Source organism: Indicator indicator, chromosome 4 (genome assembly GCF_027791375.1).
Source record: "Indicator indicator isolate 239-I01 chromosome 4, UM_Iind_1.1, whole genome shotgun sequence".
Lineage (NCBI taxonomy): Eukaryota > Metazoa > Chordata > Aves > Piciformes > Indicatoridae > Indicator > Indicator indicator.
Window position 1 is genome coordinate 46,505,370 of NC_072013.1, and position 23,345 is coordinate 46,528,714.

The following is a 23,345-nucleotide window of genomic DNA, read 5'->3' on the forward strand; positions in this document are numbered from 1 at the left end:
GAAAAGTAGTATTAAGTCCATTCTGGTGACAGTAATGAGTGTACCAGGAATGTTTCGGCTTTCATTAGCCCAGAGCTGCTGCAAACAGCAGGAAAAGGTTTTCCATCTGTTTCCCAAATGTGATGGGTAGAGTTGAATCTGCTGATGTGTATTCAATACCACACTGCCATCATGCCAGCTTTGAAATGAAAATGCTGGCTGGAGCAAAGTATCATGAGGCTTAAAGTTCAGAGTGAGAGGCTTCCTGTTCTGGTTGTTGCTTCTGGTTTTGGATTTTGGGGTGGTTGGTCTTTTCTGCTGTGCTGGCTGCTGTGTGCTTGGGTGGGGGGAACTCTTTTTATCATTGGCTTCTGCTGCTGCCTTTGCAGGTAATTGTGTAGTGTGTGTACTGTGAGATCTCATTAAATTCCTTATCTGAATTCAGAGGTTTTTTGTGCTACTTTTCCCTCACATCTGTGTGTGGGGTGGCGGGCTTGCTTGTGAGAGGAGGCTGTGTTAACCCTAGACACCAAACTATCATCTGCTTCCACATTCCAGCAGTTTACTCACTTGTCTTTTATCAGAGGGGGTTTGGTTGGGAGTATCTTTATTCTTTCATCCAGACATGCTTCTAGCAAGGAAAAAAATTTTCTAAACTGGCTCAGCCTCAAGAATTCTCTTTCATGGTGTTGACACCAAATTGAAAATGAACAGGTACCATCCCTTAGCTAAACTGCAGTAATTGATTGTGTATGTGTTGCAGTCGGTCTCAATTTAAGAAGAAGCCAGATCTCAAGCTTCCTTTGGTAAATATAGATTACAGCATTGGGTACCTTTGGCCAAGCATGTTCATCAGGGGCTCTTTCTCTCTTGAGACTTCCTGGCCTTTGTCCTCTTGCAAGGTGACAGTTCCTCTCCTGAACTCCACCCCCTCTCTCAATTTCTTAGTATGCTTAGTATGCTATCTATTTGTAGCCTATCTAGTTTCCTTTAACCTTGGCTGGCCTCTTTCAAAGAAGTCACCATTTCTTTGACAGCCTATGTTCTTGTTTCTGTTATGATACTGGTATCCTTAGCCTCACCTGCCCCTCTGCAGGTTTTGGAGATTTTTCTGCTCTCTTCTCCCTGCATGTAAACTTAGACTAATTTTCTAGCTGAGGAGTCTTCCTTTGTGTATTGCAAATTAAAAAGGAGACTCTTGCTAGTTTGTTCTGTAGCTTCTGAAAGCAGACGTTTGCCAGGAACCTCACAAGCTTATGGCTTTCCACATATTAAGGCACTTAGTGATGCAGCATTTTAATTAAATTAACCAGAATTCACAAATTGTAGATAGACAGATTTTCCAGATCATCTCAATATGAGCTTTTAGAGTGATCAACACTCTGCTGGTGTTTAATCCATCAGACTGCCATATGGAGCACTGAGGAGCAGAATATCTGTTTATTAACAATTGTTGTTTTTTCACATCAGCCAGTACAATTTTTGTATTTGAGGACTTGAGAGTGCAGTCTGTGGCTACATCTCTTACACAAATGTATCAAACTCGTGCCAGACCCTCATTTCATGTCTGTCCCTCTTTTTTACTGTAAGTTGTAAAATGGCATGATAGATCAAGAGGGTCATTCCATCAGACTATCCAGAAGTTCTTTGGCTGTACTATCACAGGAGGAATGTGTCCAGATGTCCTTTTTGAGAAGTGATGGATATCTGCAGCATTGTGGTTTCCACAAACGTTTGAGACTTGTTTAGTGAAGTTTTGCATATGAGTTATAATTCACAGAAGTCAGAAAGGTTTGCCCATCTTCAAGATCAAGCTGGCCATTTATTCACTCAGGCTCTTCTCAGTGAGGCCCAACAAGAGGACAAGGGCCAATGGATACAAGCTGGAGCGTAGGAGGTTCTGCCTAAACATAAGGAAAAACTTTTTCACTGTGAGGGTGACAGAGCCCTGGAACAGGCTGCCCAGAGAGGTTGTTGAGTCTCCCTCTCTGGAAACATTCAAAACCCTCCTGGATGTGTTCCTGTGTGACCTACTCTAGGTCATCATGCTCTGACAGGGCGGTTGATGATCTTCTGAGGTCCCTTCCAACCCCTAATGTTCTGTGATTCTGTAAAATACCTCTGCTCAAATGTTAGGGTATTTTTGGTGTTGGACTTCCTCAGCAATAGGAGTTACTTGTCCTTTCAGAATAGTGGTCTGTTCCATTTTATTGTGATGTGCAGGTCTGTTTCTCTTCCTTTAGTTGAGTGAAGACTGACAGTTGTTGGTCTCTTTCCAATGGGAAAAATACTTCTCAGGCAAGAGGAAAACCCCTTCTTTTCTCATGACATCTTATTCCTGTCTTCAGAAGGAAGTATTAGCCATTCTAGAATGGGAGTTGTGATGGGACCAGTGCAGAAATGTGTTTTGAAATCTTTGCATCAGGCTCTTCTCATCAAATCTCCGTTAAGGTATTTTTCCCTATTTTCCACTGTCAGACCCACCTGAATTCTGTGCAGGAATAAAGTGCAGTAACTTCTGTGCATCTGAATACTTTCATAACTGTTGCCTTACCTACTTTCATGGATGTGTTGATGGAGTGTGGGGAATTAAGACAACTTCAGTTTTCATCTCAATTTAGGTAAGCTAGGAAGAGGAGGGAATTATTAGTATGGATTCATGATGATAGATGGAAAGCAGTGGTTTCTCACCTGTATTGGAGTTGTCCATTCTTATCCAGCAGATGGCATTGAAAATGTACCCACTGCTCTCTCTTCTTGCTAAGCTGTGCCTTAGCTGAAATCTGAAATCCTACAGGCTGTATGTACCCATTCCTTTTCTTTGGTGCACTGTTGCAGATCACTTCCTAATGAGGATTTGGAGTGCCCCCTGCCTCGTGGGTAAAACAAAAGCCAACACATCCATGGATTAACGGGAAAGGAATTTAAGGCTGGTGTGCTATACCCTGCAAGAAAATCTGTTTTCAGGATTTCACAGTATTCCTTTAACCATTTAGCATTTGGGCAATCTCTATTAGTAGTCTTCTTTTTCCTGATTTAAATTATTTCTCTGTCCATCTGCTTGTCTGCTAGTCCTCTTGGTATTTGTGACATGTGGGTAAATAAACAGTGGTCTTTCAGTAAGCTTAGCACCAAAGCCATGTTAAGCACTCATCTTTTTGACTAGTCCTGTTCCTCCTCAGACCTGCTCCTGATAGCAGAGAACACCCTCATAGTAGAGAACTTGTTCCTAACATCTAAATCTGCTCTTCTCTAGTTAGAAGCCATTCCTCCTTGTCCTGTCACCACAGGCCTTTGTAAACAGTCTCTCTCCATCCTTCTTCTAGGTCCCCTTCAGGTACTGGAAGGCTGCTATTAGGTTTCCTCAGGGCCTCCTCTTCTCCACGCTGAACACCCCTAGCTCCCTCAGTCTATCCTTATAGCAGAGGTGCTCCAACCCCCTGATCATCCTCATGGCCCTCCTCTGGACCCTCTCCATCAGGTCCATGTCCTTCCTGTGCTGGGGGCTCCAGACCTGGACACAGTAGTCCAGGTGAGGTCTCACCAGAGCAAAGTGGCAGAATTACCTCTCTGGATCTGCTGGCAATGCTTCTTTTGATGCAGTCCAGGATGTGATTTGCCTTCTGGGCTGCAAGTGCACACTGCCTGCTCATGTCCAACTTCTTGTCCATCAGCACCCCTGAGTCTTTTTCCACAGGGCTGCTTTCTAACACCTCATCCCCTAGTCTGTATTGATAGTGAGGATTGTTCTGGCCCAGGTGCAGAACCCTGCACTTGCTGTTGTTGAACTTCATGAAGAAGTGACAAGTGTTTATTATGCATGAAGACTACAGTTCTGTAGGACTTATCTTTGTTTCCTGTCTTTTTTTATTCTTTTATCTCTATTCTTTGTTTCCTGTCTTTTTTTATTCTTTTATCTCTATTCTTTCTTTTCAGTAAATATGTTGTTTATTGTAATTACTGTACTCATGCAAAGGAGTGCATGTTGTTAGTCCCGAGTTGCCAAATAATTTGAAAGCAATGACAAAATTTATGTGTACAAAATACAACCATCACGTGGAGTCAGCATGAAAGCTCACATCAGAACTATGTTTCATGGCTTTGTTTGCCTCATACTGTTTATATATACTGCTCTGTATTGTGACTAAGTGAGCAACATTCCCATTGCAGAGTATTTAGACCACATTGGGAGTTAATGAACATTTCTGCCTTTTTAGAACCTATGGGATTAAAAATGCTTTCTGCCAGCCCTTTCATTTCCTTTATATCTGAGGATCTGAGTAGATGTGGAAGCCAGAGCTTTTAACTCTCTCTTCCTCCTTCTCCAAACAAATTGTGATCCCTCTTTTGGTGACTGTGAGCACTGCTGCTGTTCTGTCCCTGATTTAGCGTTGTGACCAAGTGTAATGTTTGACTCCCCAGTAAATCCAAGCATCCAAGTTGTAATCTAATTCTTTCACTTTTCTGTATTAACACCTATGGAATAAAGCCTTCCCTATCTACTCACACAGCTCTTATCCAAGTTCTTATAATATTACCCCTTTTACAGAATCTCTTACTTTTGATCTTGACTAACCGTATTCCACTCACAAAGATGAGCTTATCATTTTCACTATGATCAAGATCTCCATATGGTTGTCCACACGCTTTGATATGGTATCAAGCCATTTCTTTCCCTTTTTTTTCTGTCTTCAGTATGTATGTACGTGCTGTATCTAAAATACTGCACTCAGCAACAGAAAGATGACACTTCCAGTCTGTCACAAATGCAAATTACTGTGAGCCATTGCTGTGTGTTTCTAAGAAACTGTTTTCCCTGCAAGCTTTGAGGCCATACCCTTAACATCCACATCCTCATCCTCCTTCCACCTGCCATGTGCAGTGTACAGAAATCTTGATAACTGCTAAGATTATGAGTTGTGAGTGTGGTAATTTTCAGTGTTGTCTCACGTGACTGTGTAGCTTTGATGTCTGTATTTATACAGTGTCTGCCCTAAGCTCCTTAAGGTAAAAATAACTTGTTCTGTGTTTGTACAGCATGTAGCAGGCATCAAAATAATTATTCGAACTGTACATCAACATTGCTAGCTTGCTGTATGTTTTTTTTAAAGGTATGTGTCAAGTTAGCATCCTGGCTGTTTTCTCCTCTTTCTGTTGACACCTTGAAAGTATTGGCTTCCTCTACTTTGGCATTGCATGTCCTAATGTATGGAATAATCTTTGTGGAGTATTCCTTGAAGGGGTTTGATGACATGGAAACAGCCTTCTGTGGGAGTCTTTAAGGCTCTTTTGACTGACTGCTCAAGGAAGCAGTTTTAGGAAACACCACAAAAAGATAGGTCTCATGTTTGGCACCTGCTTGGACTCTCCAAATCAGAAACAGAGTCACTTGAAGTTCTGTGTGCAGTCAGATCTTAAATAAGCTCAACTGCTGTTTTGGAGGCATTTATATATTTCTGTGGATTTGAGGTTCTCAGTTTAGACACTTCAATTTGGAACTTTAATTGGCTTGGATTTAAGGCTTGGATCTAAAACACTATTCATGAGATTAAAATGACATTTCCTTGTTTCATAATAATTTTGTTTCCTCATTTTTGGAACTTCATAAAGTTATATGCTAATAGAAATATATACAAACCAAGGGATGAGGGGATCCTAAGGGATGGGTGAAAAAGTCATAACAGGAGTGACTGCACCAGGAATAGAGAGCAAGTTTCTATTTGAAGGCTAAAGTGCTGTCTGCTGGGGTATGAAGTTGTTCTAGGCCAATAATTGGAGAAAACTTTTAAGTAACACAACTTTTGTTGCATTTGAGATAATTATAGAATCACAGAATTATTAAAGTCAGAAAAGACCTCTTAAGATCATCAAGTCCAACTGTCAATTCAGCACCACCATGCCCACCATTCAGAACTATTACAAGAAACAGAAGAGGACACAGTTGAAGTTGAAACATGGTAACATGTTTTTTCTTCTATTATAAAAGAGAATGGAGTAAAGTTTGTTCTCTGGACCTTCACTTTCTGTATAAACTGCAGGTTCCTCGAAGGATCATAATGTCTTTAAATATTTGGTGTCATGTATGTAAATAGCAAAATCTTTTTTCCAAGAAGTTGTAAAGCAATTGTAATTTGCTATTACTTCTGGTTAGGTTACTCTGACAGTTTACAAATTAAGCATGATCTTCATTTGCATTTGTAATCACAAAGTTTTAGTTAAACTGCAGTGATATAGTTTATTTCCTTAACAAAAGTTTGTCATTGCAATAGTTCTGTAAAGAGTAGGTTTAAAAATAATTGCCATAAGCTGAGTTGGATAGAGGGTGGTACAATAGTAAAGCTAAACTATTCTGATATTCTGTATATTGAGGTTTTTTTTTAATAGGGTTTTGATGTTTCTAAGCTAAAAATTTGCTGTTTGGCAGGATTTTCATGACAAATCTATCTGAATTTACCAGAGGATTTAGTTACACAAAGTAATTGGAGTTTGTGTGCAGTTGGTGTACCCCTTAAGCCTCCTGAGCTCCCAGGATGGTCCTGAACACCCAGGTGAACTCAAGAGTACCCAGCATGGTGAAGCAGAGCAGATTGCTCTACTTCTGTGTGTCTTCAGGCTTGAGTGAATCTCCAAGATACAGCAAATTATTGTGCTGACTCCCAACTCTTCTTCTTGATTTCAGCGCTTGTTTGTATTTTACAACCACTATTTCTCTGTAAAGTTTCATTATCTTTTCCCAGAGAGGAAGTAAGCCTTATTCTCTCTCTCGGAACTTCAGATACTTTTGTTACTTAAGGCAGTCTTTTGGTAGGAATAGTTTTGAGACAGTGGGAAATATACCATTCACTTCTAGAGAGCTGCTTATGAATCAGGAGATTTCTTAATGAGACTGGGGACAAAAAGTATGTCTCTTCGATTTTTGAGAGGCAGCACAGTTGTTATTTTACATGTCTGAAGTTTAGAAGATAAATTGAAAATTCCTGTTGACTCCCAACTCTTAAAAGAATAGGAGCAGGAACTCAGAAAAAAAAATTAATGGAAGCCATGCAGATTAAAAGTAGCAAAAAGAAGTTGTTTTTTTTTTTTATTCAGTGAATAATTTGATGTGGAACTTTCTACCACACTGGGATTTAATTTGATTATAATTTTTAGACCTTTTTTTTTTCCTAGACCAAGCAGCTATTGAAAAGGAATCAGGCAATTAAATGGATGATAAGAACATTGCTAGTTAGAACAGAATAAAATCTAAAGTGAAGTAGGAAATATCAACTGCTTCAGGATGTAAAAGAAGCTCTTAGGAAGAGGAGGAATCTTTCAGAGGCAATTATTCCATATGTCTTCGTGATGGAGTTGCTTGCTTTTATGTTTCTGTGATGCTTCTGACATTGGGTGCAGTCAGACAGGATACCTGACTGAGTAGATCACTGTTCTGCTCTGCTCTACCATTCCTGTGTTCACTTATGTTTTTTATGACTACAGACCTGGCAGATTCTTGTTTAATAGGAAACAACATTTCTACAGTATTTTTTTTTTTTTTTAGCAACTGCTCTTAGATTCTATCTGTTGATAGAGTTTTACATACAAGATTTTAGTCAGTGTAAATTCAGAGCATGCTCCCAGTTACATCTCCAGAGAGAACATTTATTATTAAACCTTTTTGAGTGTGTCCCTGGTGGCAGCTCCATAGAGCAGGTGGCCTGCATGGCACAAGCACACAGGGAGTCAGGAGCCTGTGTCTTATCAGAGCATATAATCTAAAAATCACTCAGCCTGTTTCTCTCTCCTGGGGAGATGACACCGATGACACAGGACTTTTATGCTAAAAACTAATTGTTAACCTGCAGAAGACGTCATTCAACACAAATCCCACCAGAAAAGGGCTGGGTGATGGATGTTTCTGGGGAGCAAGCCAAACTGTCATTCGCTTCTCAACAGATAGTTCTCTGGGTTGCTTCAAGATTTTCATGCCTAGTACCTGTCTTGAAAACAGCATTTATTTTTTTTTTTTAATGCTTACAATTTTTGTTTACCAATATATGCATAAAAAGACTTTGAGGAGCAAACGGTTCCTCCCTTGTCTTACGGCATAAAATGCACTGACTCTTAACTGAGGTGCTTAGGTTTGCTGAAACAATAAGCAAGGCGGTGGCTAGATGGAGGGTTGAAGGCCAGGAAACAGTGTTGAACAGGAACACAGCTAGCAGGTAATGTTTGAGAAATGAATTATTCTTGCATGGACTTCTGTTGATAGGAGCACAGCCAGCAGATCAAAGGAAGTCATTGTCCATCTCTACTCAGCAGTCATTAAACTGCATCTGCAATGCCACATCGAGTTGTGTCCTCTGTTTCCCAGCATGAGGAAGACAGTGGTAAACTGGAATGAGATCAAGAAAGGGCCACCAAGATGATCAGGGAGCTGAAGCACTTGCCTTGTGAATAGAGGCTGAGGGAATGGGGCTTGTTCAGCATGGAGAAGAGATGATTTCACAGACCAGATAGCTGCCTGCTAGTACCTGTGAGAAGGTTATTGAGAAGATGGAGTCAGGCTCTGCACAGTGGTGCATGGTAGGACGACAAGAGACAACAGTCTTAAAAGGAATCAAGAAGGTTTCTGACTGGATTCAAGATTGAAGTTTTTCAGCATGGAGCAGTTAACTGCAGGGATTGCCAAGAGAGATTGTGCAGTCTCCATCCATGTATTTTTTTTTTAAGACTTGAGTGGCTAAAGCCCAGAGCAACCTGTCCTGAACAGAAAGTTGACTGGAGACCTGCCAAGGTCTTTTCAAACCTGAGTGAGTCTCTGGTTCTGTTCAATTTTTCTCATATGATACTGTACTGTATACCTTAGCATTTGACCTGTGTTTTCATAGATGAATTTTTCTTCACTCATCACTTTTTCCTTATATCCTCCTTTTACTTATACCTCCTCTCCATTGTGCCTTTCTACTTCCAAATATCTGATAGTCACATTGTCACTGGATCATGGAGTCTTCTGGGATCTCCTGGCTTCTGAATTTTCTTCAGTGTTCCTCAGCCTCAGAGCAATCTCACCAGTCACTTAATCTATGGAGATTCCTCGTGGCCATCACCACCTTCTGCATTACTTTGAGTGGTCTTGTAGGTGGCTTGCCATCTGCTTTGCTGTAGTGCCTCCATTCTTCATTTCCAGTAAAAGATGATCAACAATGCTCTGCTTATTAAAAGACAGCTATGTCACTGTATTCAGCATTCATAAAAGAAAAAAGTAATAGTAGACATGGATTCAGATCAGTGGATTGCATAGACTGGGAATTAACGTGAGATTTTCAGAATCAAAATAGTATCAAAACTTAATGGACTGCTCTCAGTAGACCTTCTGGAATGAAAAACGTTGTCTTGTCTGTTTTGGCTTGTTTCTTTAGGAATGGCTGTTGACTAGTATGATTTATTTCTGGGTTTCAAGAAACTTGAACATCTCTCCTATGTGGAAAGACTGGGAGAACTGGGGATGTTTAGTCTTGAGAAGAGAAGACTGAGAGGGGATCTTATCAATGTCTATCTGAGGGGTGGGTATCAAGATGAAGGTGCCAGGCTCTTTTCAGTGGTGCCCAGTGGTAGTACAAGGAACAACAGGTACAAGCTAGAACACAGGAGGTTCCACCTCAACACGAGGAGACACCTCTTTCTGGTGAGGGTGATGGAGCACTGGAATCTTCTCTTTATAGAGACCTTCAGTATTGATAATTCATTGTTACATCAAGAGCTGCAGTCCTCTGTATGCAAAAATGTTTCAAGCAGGAATCTTGGGATTAGAATTAATTTTAAAAACGTAGTCTGCTTTGTAAAGACAAGACATACCTCTGGACCAATAAATACAGACTACCATAGTATGAGCTTCTTTCATTCAGGTATCTCTTCCCATGGAGCCAGTTGATAGAAGTTAACGTTTGAAAATTCAGTTCTGCTTCACAGCTCAAGCCTAGTTAATGTACTGACAGGGGCTTCTTTCTCCCTTTTGGAGTTCAAGGAAGCTGTACAGTTCTTGAACCAGATCTGCAAGCCTCCCCATAAACATGCCTTGATGTCTTCTGATTGGATTTGTGTGCCCTGGCTTGCATAACCATGCAGCTTGTATCCCAGCATTATTAGCCCAAAGGAGTATAGGGACTTACATAATCATTACATGACTTTTTTTTCAGTAACTGTACTGTAAATATGTAATTCTCCCTTCTCCTAATAACTCTTAATCCGTTTGTTGCTATTGGCTTCTGGGATTAGATTTTGCCCTGGCCACTGATAAGACTTGGGGAAAATGGTTACTTTCAGGGTTCACCTGCTTTGCTCCCAGCTGCTAAATACCTGCTTTACCGTGTAGCCAGGGGCACCATATTATGGTGCACTACTTTGGGGCAGTGTAGGTAGCATTTCTGCCTGTATGCCTTCTGAGAAGGGTCTGTTCACATCCAGAAACCTTTCATACCCAGCTGTGTATATGTTCAGTGCAGACCTCTCTGCTTAGTTTCTTTCTGTGTCTTATGATCTTGAGTAAACAGTTTTAATTTAATTTCCCCGTGTTATTTGATAAAGACAGTTCCTCTTCGAGGTGCTGTAGTGAGAAAACCTCAGTAATCAAGAACTCTTTGTTCACCCCCAAGGGTAGGAAAGCCAGGAAGGTATTAGTTTATTTTCATTTTGGTACAAGCATGTAGGAAAAGAGCCTTTAGAGTGCTTCTTGTTAAATCAGGTCCAATTTATACTCCACCATTTGTCTCCAGCATCTGGAGCAATATGATGAAAGATCTCCCAATCTGTGTTCCAGTGGTAACTTAATGCTAGTAGAGTCCCTTTCAGGTCTATGTAATTAAAAAAGTATATTTTTATATATTTTATAATTATTATCTTGGGTGGTGGTATCTTCAACCACCATAACTTATTTACAAAATAAGTATTCACAGGTTCAATTATTCAGTTGTGGGTTTTACACTCCACATATAAAGACAGTTAAATGATTTAAGCACAGATCTAACATTTCCAATACAGCAATTCAAACTGGACATCCAGGTGCTGTGGTCTGTTTCCCACGAATGAAATTCCATGGCAGACTGGCCGGGTACTCACGACTTGCTCCTCTCTCTGGTATCTTCCCAGATGCTGTGGCTATAATTCGAGCAGTCCTTGCCTTGGAGAGGGCTAAGGAGCCTCTCTCTTGTTGTGCCCAGTTCACAGTCTGGAGCTTGCCCTTGGCTCAGAGAGGGCTAGGGGGCCTCTCTCTTGTGTGCTCCCTTGCTGAGCTGCAGCAGTATCTTCAGTTCTCTTGGAGCTTTTCCCCTTTCTGCCTTGGTCGAGGTGCAAGGCCTGGGTGAAGTTGTTGATCTGCTAGAGCAGATTATTCAGCTGCTAGCAACTCGGGCAGCACTTGGCTCTTGTCTCTTTGTGGTAAGCAGGCCCTCAGCTGCTACTCTGGTGGCATTTGGCTCTAGTTGCTTGCTGGTTGAGAACAAGGCAAGTTGTCTGACTTCTTGGCTGGTTTAAATACTGTCCCAAGACAATTAATGCCCTTTGGTAACACAGAACCCTGATAACTGCACCTATGGGATGGGGCATATCCAGACATGGCCAGGGGCACACACAGTTTACAGCTGTGTTACAAAGTTAACTACATGTGGTACAGGAAGTGTCCAGGCTTGCACATTCATGGATGCTTACAAGGTTGATCACAACTGCTGTACATTTACCTTGGCCATCTGGACCCCAGGAACTGTCCAGATAAGCACATTTGCAGGTGCTTAGCCCATTGGGGTAGGGCATGTCTGGGGGTTTGACCCTTCAGGACGGTGTACTTGAAAGTTGTATCCTCAACTTCAATATAACATTGCCTTTCATACTGCTTTTCATGTTAGAAACATAAACTTGAATTTCTTTCTTTAAGCCTTATAAAACACTTGAACATAATTTTTTCCCTGTGTTTAGTTAATTTCAGAAGTCAGTACCTGGTCTTAGGTCCTGACATTTTGGGCATGTGAAATATTTTTGTGTTTGACCTTGACTTTATTCGAGAATAAATATTTTTAGCTGCTAGTTCTGTGTTGTTGGGTTGTTTTTGGGTTTGGTTTTGATTTTGTTTTGGTTTTTTATTCAGTCAGAGTCTAGGGGGCAGACACAAGCAGTACTGAGAGAAGTGAACTGTATAAATCACAATTAGAATTGCAGTGCACAGGTGTCTGAAGATCTTACACAATTGCCAAGCTATTTGTTTCTCAAATGAGAGGGGCTTTGGGAGTGTATTTTGGAGAATAAAGGGAGCAGAAGGCCTTCCATTTGGATGTTAGGGTTGTGGGTTTGGATTTGGCTTTTTTTTTTTTTTTTTTTTTTTTTACTGAATCATAGTTTAAATTCTTCCAGACTTGATACATTTGATATCTTTACAAAACCAGCATAATGAATGGTTGAAAGTGAGCTGCTGCAGCTGCTGATGGGATTTATAACTGGCTTCAGATAGGAATCAGCGTTTAAGAAAACAGTTCCTTGCATGCTGGTTTTCCTTTGAGCATCAGGTTAGGTCTTGTGGTTTAAAAATGAGTGGCAGCATTCAAAGATGAATTGTAATGATGTTAAAGGAGAATGGTGTCACAGGATCACAGGATGTTAGGGGTTGGAAGGGACCTCAGAAGATTGTCGAATCCAACCCCGCAGCAGGAGCAGGACCATGGAATCTAGCCCAAGTCACACAGGAACACATCCAGATGGGCCTTGAAAGTCTCCAGAGAAGGAGACTCCACAACCTCTCTGGGCAGCCTGTTCCAGTGCTCTGTGACCCTCAGAGTGCAGAAGTTCCTCCTTATGTTGAGGTGGAACCTCCTGTGCTGTAGTTTCTATCCATTACTCTTGTCCTATCACATGGTGCAACTGAGCAGAGCCTGTCCCCTCCCTCTTGACATCCAGCCCTCAGATATTTATAAATATTAATTAAATCCCCTCTCAGTCTTCTCCAGACTAAAAACACCCAGGGCTCTCAGCCTCTTCTCATAGGGCACATGCTTCAATCCCTCAATCATGGAATCATAGAATTGTTAGGGTTGGGAGGGACCTCAAAGATCATCTAGTTCCAACCCCTCTGCCATGGGCAGGGACACCTCACACTAGATCAGGTTGCTCAGAGCCACATCCAGCCTCCTGGTAACCCTCCATGTCAGCATCAGGGTTATGGGTGAGTTCTGTTGCAGGTACTTGAGGATCTCTCTGGGAAGGTAGGCATCTTAAATCTCTCTGCTAGTCATATACAAAGTAATATTGCAACTAAAAAAATGAAGTGGATGAAGAGCAGCACACAACACAAGACACTCAGTGCATCTGGAGTCCTGGCGACCACTGTATTTTGCGGTTTAAAGCACAGTTTCTTCCGTTCTGTCTTCCTGTGTGCTGCTGTGTGTCAGATCTGTATTCCTGGGCCGTGAGGCTCCATTAAAAAATAAATAATAATGGCAGCCCCCTCTTCCCCCACCACTGGCTCATTTTCTGTAATATGGTAATGCTATCACCGTAGCAGTAATTACGGGTCATCTTCATTTCTTTCATCTCTGCTGCTTCTGATGGCTTCATTCCTTTGACGGAGAAGATTTGGCTCTGGGTGCTGTGATTATTTTGTTAAGCATTATTCGAATAGACAGGAGTGAGAGAAATTAATCAATCCAAATGCAATTAGCATCATGTTTAACCCAGTGATGGACGTCTCAAGGTGAAACAGCCAGGGGAGTTTCAGACATTATTATTCAATCCAGTGGCTCTTATCTAAATTATAATCAAGAGAGGTTTTTATTGGCTTCGCAGAGAGATGTAACTCTTTCTCTGCTTTGAGGGTCAAAGGGATCAGGTCTTTGGCCCCACAGGATTTTGAACTGCGGTCAGCTCCTACAAGTGGGAGGTACTGTGGGAGTTTCCTTTTATATGGGGGTCACTCAAGACAAAATATCTGCACATCCCAGTATCTATGACCTGGAATGTAAGTTTAGTGGCTCCCTGGGCATTCATTGGCAGGGATGTCATTGCCCTTAGCTTCAAGTGTTTTCACTGACTGGCTTTGCCCAGTCATGTGAATGACCACTGTTTGTAGTTTCTGCATTTGAAGCTCTTGTGAACACCATTTTTTGCCCCTGAGTGCAAGCAGAACGGTGCTGCCTTGCAAGGTAGGGAAATCTGATTAGGGGAACAAAGTAAATTATTCTCCAGAGAAGAAAAATAATTTTTTTAAGCGGATATAATTTTGGTATTTATTGATAGCAACAATAACATTTTTGAGGATATCTTAATCTGCAGCAGATCTGTTATCACCATTCTGGATAATCCTGAATGATCTCTCAGGTCAGGTATATGATAGAACACCACGAGGTGGAAAGAGGTCACATGAGGATTTCATGATTCAGGAAAGCATTAGGTATTTGATTCCAGTTCTTGAGGCTCTAGCTAACAACCACTAAACTGTGGTTGCTTCACTGGTTTAAAACGTTAGCAGTATCAGCTATTTACCACTTCTATGCCAGAGATGTTTTCATAGCACACTGGGAGGAGTGGCCCATGTGCCTCACCTGCTCTGATTCACAGCCTGGCTTTGTGCAAGCCTCCACCCTCTGTGGCATTTCAAAACAAGTCATGCCAAGCTGTGAACTACAATTGAAGAAAGAGCAAATTCTGCTCTCTCATTCACCAAGGGAAGAACAGTGATGTTTTGTACCAACGGGGGTGTTAATATTTTTAAATGCTGCAGCAAGACTTGACAGAGCTCATCTTTCAGAGCCTGAATTCTGGCATAGTTGCTGACTCCTTTAGTATACATCTGTACATCACTCTTTACTGAGGCTGTGACCCCATCTCTAAGATGGGAATTAAATCACTGTATGTCTCAAGAATATTGTGAAGCTTGATAAACTTTGCAAGTGCTTTGATATTATTGAAAGATACCACAGTAATGCAAGCTTATTCCACCTGGAGGCTTATGCTGACCTAAGAAATGTTTCAGGAATGCTAGCTGATTATGCTGGTCTTCAGTGTAAATGTGAAGTACAGGTCTGAGTATATGTGCCAATTCCACCTTCAGTAAAGGCAACTGACATTGCTGTCACTAACCACTGCTCTCCTGAGATGGCAGTTCTTGCTCTTTATGAAATTTGGCGTGGTGTGGCTTTCACTGATGCGTATTTGTCAAAGGCCCACAGTTACCAAGTGGCATTTCATTTGGCAACTATGTTAATGAAGTACCCAGTGAGCAGAGTAATTGGAGCTCTTTCTGTGAAGGAAGAGGAGCAAGCTGATGCCAGCAGCCATCTAGGTGATGGTAGGATTTTGGGGGGAGGGGTGGTCTCGAGATAGAAAGTGGTCCATACAGATCTATCTCTGTGGTAGAAGTTTAGATGATGTTGGCTGGGTAGCAACATTCTGTTGGTCTTGTCTGACATGTCTTTTTGTCTTTGTGGACTGCTTAGTGATGTCAATCTTGAAGATTTTTTCTCATTTCTAGATTGCCTTTTGGCCATCACTTACCCTCTAACTCCATGACTACTTTTATTTCCCTTTTAAATGTAATATTAATAGAGCCCAGGCATAAGATGTGGCTTTGCCATTGGCTTGCACAAGTCCAGTCCAGCAAGACTGCCACGGTTACAGGCAGATTCCTCTAGGCTTTTTCTGTGTTCTACCAACTAAGAAAAAGAATGGTTGTGTCTTCTTATCCTTCTTATCCTGTGTCTCAGGTCAAAAGAAATAATTTCTGATGCAATAGGCCCTCATGTTGTGGTAGAAGGATTAAAAAAAACATAGGAGTGTTCTGCTGTCTCTCTGCAATTCATGTTCTTTGCTCTAAATTGGTAATCTCCACTGATCGTTCTTCAGAAACAAACTTAGTTTTGTTTTCTGTATAGTCCTAAGACACAGCAATAGTTTGAAAGTGCATAATCAGTGCTTTAAAGGAATCTTTCCATGGTGAAAATCAAGTTCTTCATTTACCATAAATTCAAATGAATGGGAGGAGTAACTGATAAGCTAATAAAGTATGACAGTGCCTAAAATAATCTTTTTGTAGTCAAGAATGTAGGATTCAAAATGTGATGCTGTAAATCATTTCATGGCTAAAACCATGTTCTGTTCACAGGCATTAATTGTATTTCAAGGGGGTTTTTAGTAGTAAGACTTTAAATACTAATACATTTTCAGGTCAGAGGAAGAGTACAGGCAAGTTTGTCCCATTAAATTGTACATCTCAGAGGCAAGGAAGTGCTTCTGTAGCAGCTGACTTCATTTTAAAGTATCTGTGAGTTGAAGATGCTCACAGGCTTTGTTTTGAGATTTTTAGGTAAGTACAGAGTTGTAAGGAGCAGAAGATTATAATGATCATGATGAATGTGTTATAAATAGAGTTTGCCACATACATCTTTTACATAGACTTCATCAGCAAGTGTGTTATGCTTTTGCATTTAAGTGTACATTAAGTTTAAAAAGCCTGGACGTATATGGTGTTGCTTAGGGATTCTCTGGGATGAAAGTTGCTTATATAAATGTAAATCACTCTTTTCGTTGCTGATTTCATAGTGGTAAATCCTTCCGTTATTTCCTGGCTATCCAGGCCTTGTGGCACAGTATGTCCTGTGCCATCCCATGTGTGAGAAGGCTTTTTATGGGGAGCAATCAGCCTGGATCCCAATCTCTGCTGCAGTGGTTTGTTTGTTTGTTTGTTTGTTTTTTTTCTAATTAAATTGTCACCAGAAGGAATATCCGGAACAGCAGTTTTCATTTTCAATCGAGGAAAAATTGAGTCTTTGTCATTTGATTAAAAGTTACTTAACCTTTAAATTGCTACAGATGTAAAGATAGCTCTGAGTTTCCAATGTAATCGCCTCCAAGTTAAAATCAGGAAAATCTTTGTGTAATGAAACCCATATGTCATAGTGAAAGGATGCAAAGCACTGGCAGAGTGGGCTGCTCTAGCAGGAGATTCTGCAGCCAATCTTGTTAACCAGGACTGCTTTTGGTAATCCCTCATCTCCTCACTTGTAGGAAATCAATCTGTACTACTGAATCTTTTCAACCAGCAACCACGAAATTTACTGTGGAGAGGCAACTTGGGGACAATTGTAGTAGAAAAGGAGCCCCAGGCAACAAGGCTAAATGTGGGATTGAGGGATTGAAGTTCTAAAGAGGAGATTATATTAAACCTTATTCTGCTCCCCTATCAAGTAGAAATGTCTCCTTTCAGCCCCAGCCTTTCCCTCTCGGTACCTGTTCTTGAGATCTGCTTGGCAGATCTTGCCAGGCAACAAACTGAATTCACAAAGTACAGCATTCTCTCTTAATTATGATAGCTTGATACCATTTTCAATACACCTCCCTGAAAAAGTCTATTCAAGCACTCAACTTCCATTGCAAGGAGTGCTGATAACATCTTAAAGTGGTTTTTCTATGGTCTTCAGTATCCTTTTCCTCCTCCCTGGCAGGTGAGATTAATTTGTATGCAAGCTATTGTGATTGTATCCATTGTTGGTTTTTCAGTTGTAGTAGATGCACAGTGTGGGCAAGGTTGTAGCTGGGACTTGACATGGAGATTCATGTTTCTGTCTCCTGCTGCACAGCCTCTGTAATGCCTGTTTGCTGGTACCATGAAACCTGTGCTTGAGCCCTCTCTTCACTTGAAGTCTGTGGTTAAAGCAACCATTTTAAAGAAAGAATCCCTAAGGTTTTAACTACAGTTTTGTCCAACCCTTTAATTAAAAAATCCACTTCTATCTGCTATGCAACTGGCTTCTCCTGGTCCCTTGGGTAGTTGCTTCAGGCAGGTTTTACTGTCTCTCTTAGACTGCAATCATATTTAGAATGTGGGTGATGGTTTCTTCATTCACAAGCCCTTCCCTCACTCCAGCCAGCTCCAGAAGGCCCCATTGGAAATGATACTCCCATTATTAAGAATTCATTTATCAGAAGCAATACTGAGCAGAGCAGTCAGTTTAATATTAGAGGCTTTTCTGTACAAAACCCAAGCTCGAATCATACTCCAGTGCAGATTAAAGAGGAACAAAGGGGAAGGAACAGCCAAGATGTTTGAATGCAGTAGCATGTAATATGTATTTGGCCTGTGTTTACCAGGAACACATTGAACTGTAGCTCTTGGGCAGATAAGAGAAGTAGCTGAAGCAGGGAAAACAAGATTGCTAATGTTGTGGAAACTTGCCTTTAGTTTGGCTATGATTTTTTTTTTTTTTTGGGGGGGGGTGGTGTATGTGATATGAGAATGCTATTTCTTGGCCACTTTAGTACATCCACAAAGATGTAAGGTCCCTTTTTCTTTTCGGTTTGGCATCATATCTCTAAAAATAAAGCCTGAGTATGTGAGGAGAAGAGGAATACAGAATAGCAGAAGGCTGTCTCCTGCTCCTAATGGGATTTTGTAGCAGCATGTGCGAGTTTGTTTCAGAAGTCAGAAATGAACAGATGTTGGTATAAATTACCTCTGTGTCTGATGTCTTGCAAATTAAAAGCGCGGTTGGCATCACTAAACAATTTCACCAGGTTGGGGGGGGAAGCGGGTGGTGATTATTGTAGCAGGTTGGTAAGAATCTTTAAGCTGCAGCAGAACAGGATAGCAAGGATAAAGGAATGAAGAATAAAATGAGAGGTCTGTGAATTAATCAGAAATGTTAACATCTCGGATGACAAGTGAACAGGAGGGCACGTGCTCTGGAGCAACCCCCAACCCACAGTAATTTTCACTCAGTGCACAGGAGTCTATGCTCTCTGGCTGATTTATAGGGTGCAACCCTCTTCGGGGGAACAGAATTGTCATGCATTCGTATATCTCCTATATGGGACTTGCACTCCTGAAAACTTTCCACTCCATCAACTACAGTTTGGCTTTGTGCCTTCTCCGTTAAGACCGTTTTAAAACCATGCATCTTGGATGGTGTGAGGCAGGGAGGTGACAAAGAACTGGTGCTGAAAAATTTAGTCCTAGCTGAAATTTTTTAAAACCTGCATTTCTATTTAATCATGTTCTTTGTGCATAACAACTTAGCTCCTGATAAAATAATGATCACTTTTGCAGCACCTTCTAGTTGTGTGTCACTTCAGCAGCGCTTAAGAGATCCAAGCTACTTCGCAAAAGGGAAGGTAGAGATACAAATGAGTACTTTTGTGGTATTTCACGCTGTGAATCAGAAGCAGAGTTGGGAATGGATCCCAGATGATATAATTCACAGCTGGAGGCATGAACCAATCGAATAATGCAGCAATCTGCTTGAATCTGCAGCCAGTCTGAAGCATGTTCAGTGGATTTTGCAGCCTATGAACACCAACATGCACTAGACCATTCACAATAGCACTCATTGTTTTACAGAGATCTTGTTGATGTCAATGCTTTGTGGAACAATTTTGGGTAGACAAATTAGAAGGTAATAATTTAAAGACGAGGCTTTAAAGCACAAATTCTAACTTTTAGGTGAATAACAAGATGTCTTTAACTGAGGGTGTGTATTGAATATTTTAAACTGAAAATTCTTGTTACATTTTAGTTCTGTTCTAACAGATAATGAGTCATGTCAAAAGAAGATCCAATATCAGGAACAAACCCTCATGAAATTGTCATTTCTGTTGTTCCTCACTGTAGATAGGTCAGGAATTGAATGGATGAACCAGAAAATGAAATCCTGTCTCTTTCCAGAGTCCTTCTAGGCAAGGTGTGGGACATATGCATGTTATCATCATCAGTCCTGTGCATAAAACCCTCCATGGTTTGAATGCCAGCACAAAGCTTATACCTTTATTTAGAAGAAATGAAGGGAAACACTGGAGGGAAGATTGTGTTTCTCCAGGACTGAATTGCTAATCATGTTTTCTTCGATGCATGTATTGTTATTGCAAGACAAAGACAGTATTAGGGCTGCTCTGCCAGTTTGTGATCTTACAGGCTCACAAGTCAGAAACATCTCTTGCAGAAAAGTGGCTGTGTAAACCCTGCTGTAATACAGCTACCAGAGATTGATGGTGCCAGGAGTGAGAAAGAGACATATAAACCTTGCCTTGGCTGTATTAAACATCGAAGGACTGACAATGCAGAGAGAGAGAGAAGACCAAAGCTCTATAAACTTAACTTTATTACGCTATCCATATATGAACTGCATTGAAGGAATATAAACCCCATTATATTACAGCATCCAGGGACTGCCACTGCTGAAGGAGAGAAAATGCTGTCTAATTTCTGTTGAAGATCATGGTATCCAGGGACCAATAATCCTGAAATGGAGAAAGTGAGAGTTCCATAATCTCTGACGGATTATAACATCCAGGAACAATTGCTGTGAGACAGAGTGATGGAGATCTGGATTACACCATTCAGAGATGGATAGTGCAGAGAAGAGGAGCTGCTGTGAGAGCATAATGCAGTAGGAATAGAAAGCATAGATACTATGTAATGAGACAGCCTGTGCAAATTATTGCTGAGTTTAGAAGATTCCAGGTCCTGCCTGCATTTCTAGTATTGTCAGAAATTCAAGATGGAATGCAGTTTTATTTATTTTCCACTTTAAAGAAGTTAAAAATCCTTACTCACTATTGATATAAGCACAAATCTAAATGAATTTCTTATCCTATGGTTAAAATCTGTAAATTATATCATTGTTTTGGTTTCTTGGCTTTAAAAAAAAAAATTGATCTCTTTTTCCTCCCTTTTGATTTCAGCTAGAGAAATGACTCGAGGGAAATTCCTGAATATCCTAGAGAAACCCAAAAAGTAGCTGCCACATCTGGAGTTTGGACAGAAATACCCCATTTTACGTACTGTGGATCCAGTTGAACCCCAGAACTTCTATGAAGTACAAAGCTCTTGCTGTAGACCTTCAGAAGCAAACATCTCTTTTTGCTTCCACAGCTCATCCTTTCGCAGGGGAGAGGCCTGCAATTGGTTGCCTTGGAATTTGGACTTCATCTGACCATAAGATGTCCAATAGGAGGACTTGGCCCTGACATGCTGTGATGAAGTTACCTGGTTTAAGTACCTATTCAAAGTGAATAGTCACAGTGTCCTTGCTCAGTTGCCTGCAGTGGCAGCACCTGTTTGCAGTACACAGCAGATCTGAGACTGGCCAGTACCGATCATGAAGCGTTGACCCTTTGTGTGGGTTTTTTTTTTTTGCCTTAGATGCATTGATTTCCATTGTGCAACTTCTGTGCTAAAAGACTTCAGCAGATTTTGGGGTGCAGATTCACAAATAGCACTGGTTCAGCAGGAGCATATGTTTTTAGCGTGGAAGCTGAGTGCAGACTGTGCATTCAGTTCTAGTTACAGCCTACAGAGAAGCATGTCTGTAGGCCTAAGGAGGACCTCCACACCTCTGGTGTACCAGGACCTTCATCTCAGCACTAAGCAGTTCTCTAATGAAATCAAGACCATAAGGGAGTAAGAGATGTTGCTCTATCACAAAGGAAAATATCCTTACAGAAACTTCTGCCAGTACACAAAGAAACAGCTTTGTCACTCCATGGCAATTCTCTTCAGTTTCTACCTCTGTATGAAGTGGAAAGTTGCTAATGTGAAAGGTGGTGATCCCTTGCCCCCAAGCAGGGACACATTGTGAGGATGATCTGCTTAAACAGAACATTAACATTTCTGAAAATAACATTTTGTGGTATTTTTAACTACTTACAAAACAGCAACCAGAGAATTTTCTTCCCTTACAAAAGTAGAAATTTTAAGACACAGAATATTTTGTGACTTAGTCTCTTTCAGCACACAGTTTTGGACTTTATTCATCTACAGTTACGTGCTTTGTCCATCTGTTAACACACTTCTGCCTGTTCACCCCTGAGAAGAGGTAAGGAGCAGCACATTCAGACTTTTTTTATTTAAGAGAATATTTTTTTTCATTTCATTCTCTTTTTTTTTTTTTCCTAGAAAACAACTTCTTAAGCATTAGTGTGCTCTTTTTAGAGTACAGTACAATATAGAAACATTGGATGAAGAGCAGGGTTTTTTCCTCTATTTAGAAATGTTATTTTTAGCGCACAGGCTTTCCTAAACTTGTGGATTTCCAGGCTGCAGTCACATGTGAGGAGAGAAGTGAGTTGGAAACAGCACACGTAACAGGCTGCCCTTAGAGCACTGCATTTTTCTGTCCTCACAGAAAGAGGAGACTCTTTTCAGGTGTGTGTACAATCAGAGGAGGAGATTTTTTCAATCAAATAGAATTCTCTGAGTTTTCTCTAAAGTGCTGATGGGCTTTTTGGTTTGCAGTCGGTGGTCTTGGTTATTACTGGTCAGAACTAGGCTCATTTTGGACAGCTCCTGTTAAATAAGCAGTTAAATCCCTCATCTCAGACCTATCACAAGCACTGAATATTTAGCAACGTAAGTAGTTTGATTTTAAATTTAATGGATTTTTTTTGTCTGTACTTCACAGTTTATGCAGGGCTGAGCTTAACAGCACTGCCATCCCTTGAGAACGTGAGAGTTAAGACAGATGCATGTGAAGAGAAGCTGAAAGTGGTAATTCAGAGACAGAGGAAAAAACTGCTGGTGCAAACTGATATTGATGTAGCTTTAAGTATTAAATTATACATTTTGAATATACTATGTATATAATGTGTACACATATACGACATAATGGAATTTATCTTTATCACTGATATGAGTTTGTGCATTTTATAGAGGTTTGTTGGGCCAACACCTTAAGGAACTGAGAGCTGAAAGGAGGAGAAGTATAAGAGAAGATACAGAAGTATATGTAAATTTTCTGATATATTCAGTAAGGAGTTTAAAACTTTAGGTAGTTTTTAGTAACATACATATGAGGTTTTTTGCTTTTGCTTAAAACAAGCAAACAAAATCACAAGCCAAACCAACCCCCCCACACAACCCAAAAAACTCCACGCTTTCACCATACCATATGCAGTGTTTATCTTCTATAGGGCAAGCCATGTAACATGCTTTAGAATGTGATATTCATTAGCTTTGTACTTGTCATCTGTAGAGATGAGTCAGTGATGTTTGGGGTTTTTTTATTGGTCATACTTCTATGTGTTTTTGTTTGTTAGCCAGAGAATTGTACTTTGTTATTGTTTTGTGGGTTGATAATAAACAAATACAAAGCTTATAGCCCTCTGAGATGCAAAAGCATTTTCTTAGCCCTCTAGGCAATATTCTTTCACAAGCTCTTCTTCACACTTCTACCACCACCTAAGGGTTTGGCCTGTGAATGCTCCATTCCCACCAGTAAATAAATATTTGGCAATATCCAAAGGGTTTTCATACCCTTTTGAACCCTGGGTTTTTTTTTCTTTCAATTATGTCCTTCCTTGATATTCCTGCAGTATCTATCTATAGAAGAAAATCAGGGTGACTTTTTCTTGCTGATACCCCT

General features: G+C 40.6%; 1 protein-coding gene across 1 annotated transcript in view; it reads left to right on the forward strand.

The window, feature by feature from the left end:
* The window catches only part of LIN52 (lin-52 DREAM MuvB core complex component), a 50,059-nt gene extending 28,242 nt beyond the window's left edge, over nt 1–21,817 (forward strand). Inside the window, exon 6 of the mRNA XM_054400096.1 lies at nt 20,668–21,817. Within this exon, the coding sequence (XP_054256071.1) occupies nt 20,668–20,723 (56 nt within the window). The 3' untranslated portion in view covers nt 20,724–21,817. The remainder of the gene's footprint in view (nt 1–20,667) is intronic.
* Nucleotides 21,818–23,345: the final 1,528 nt, after the last annotated feature.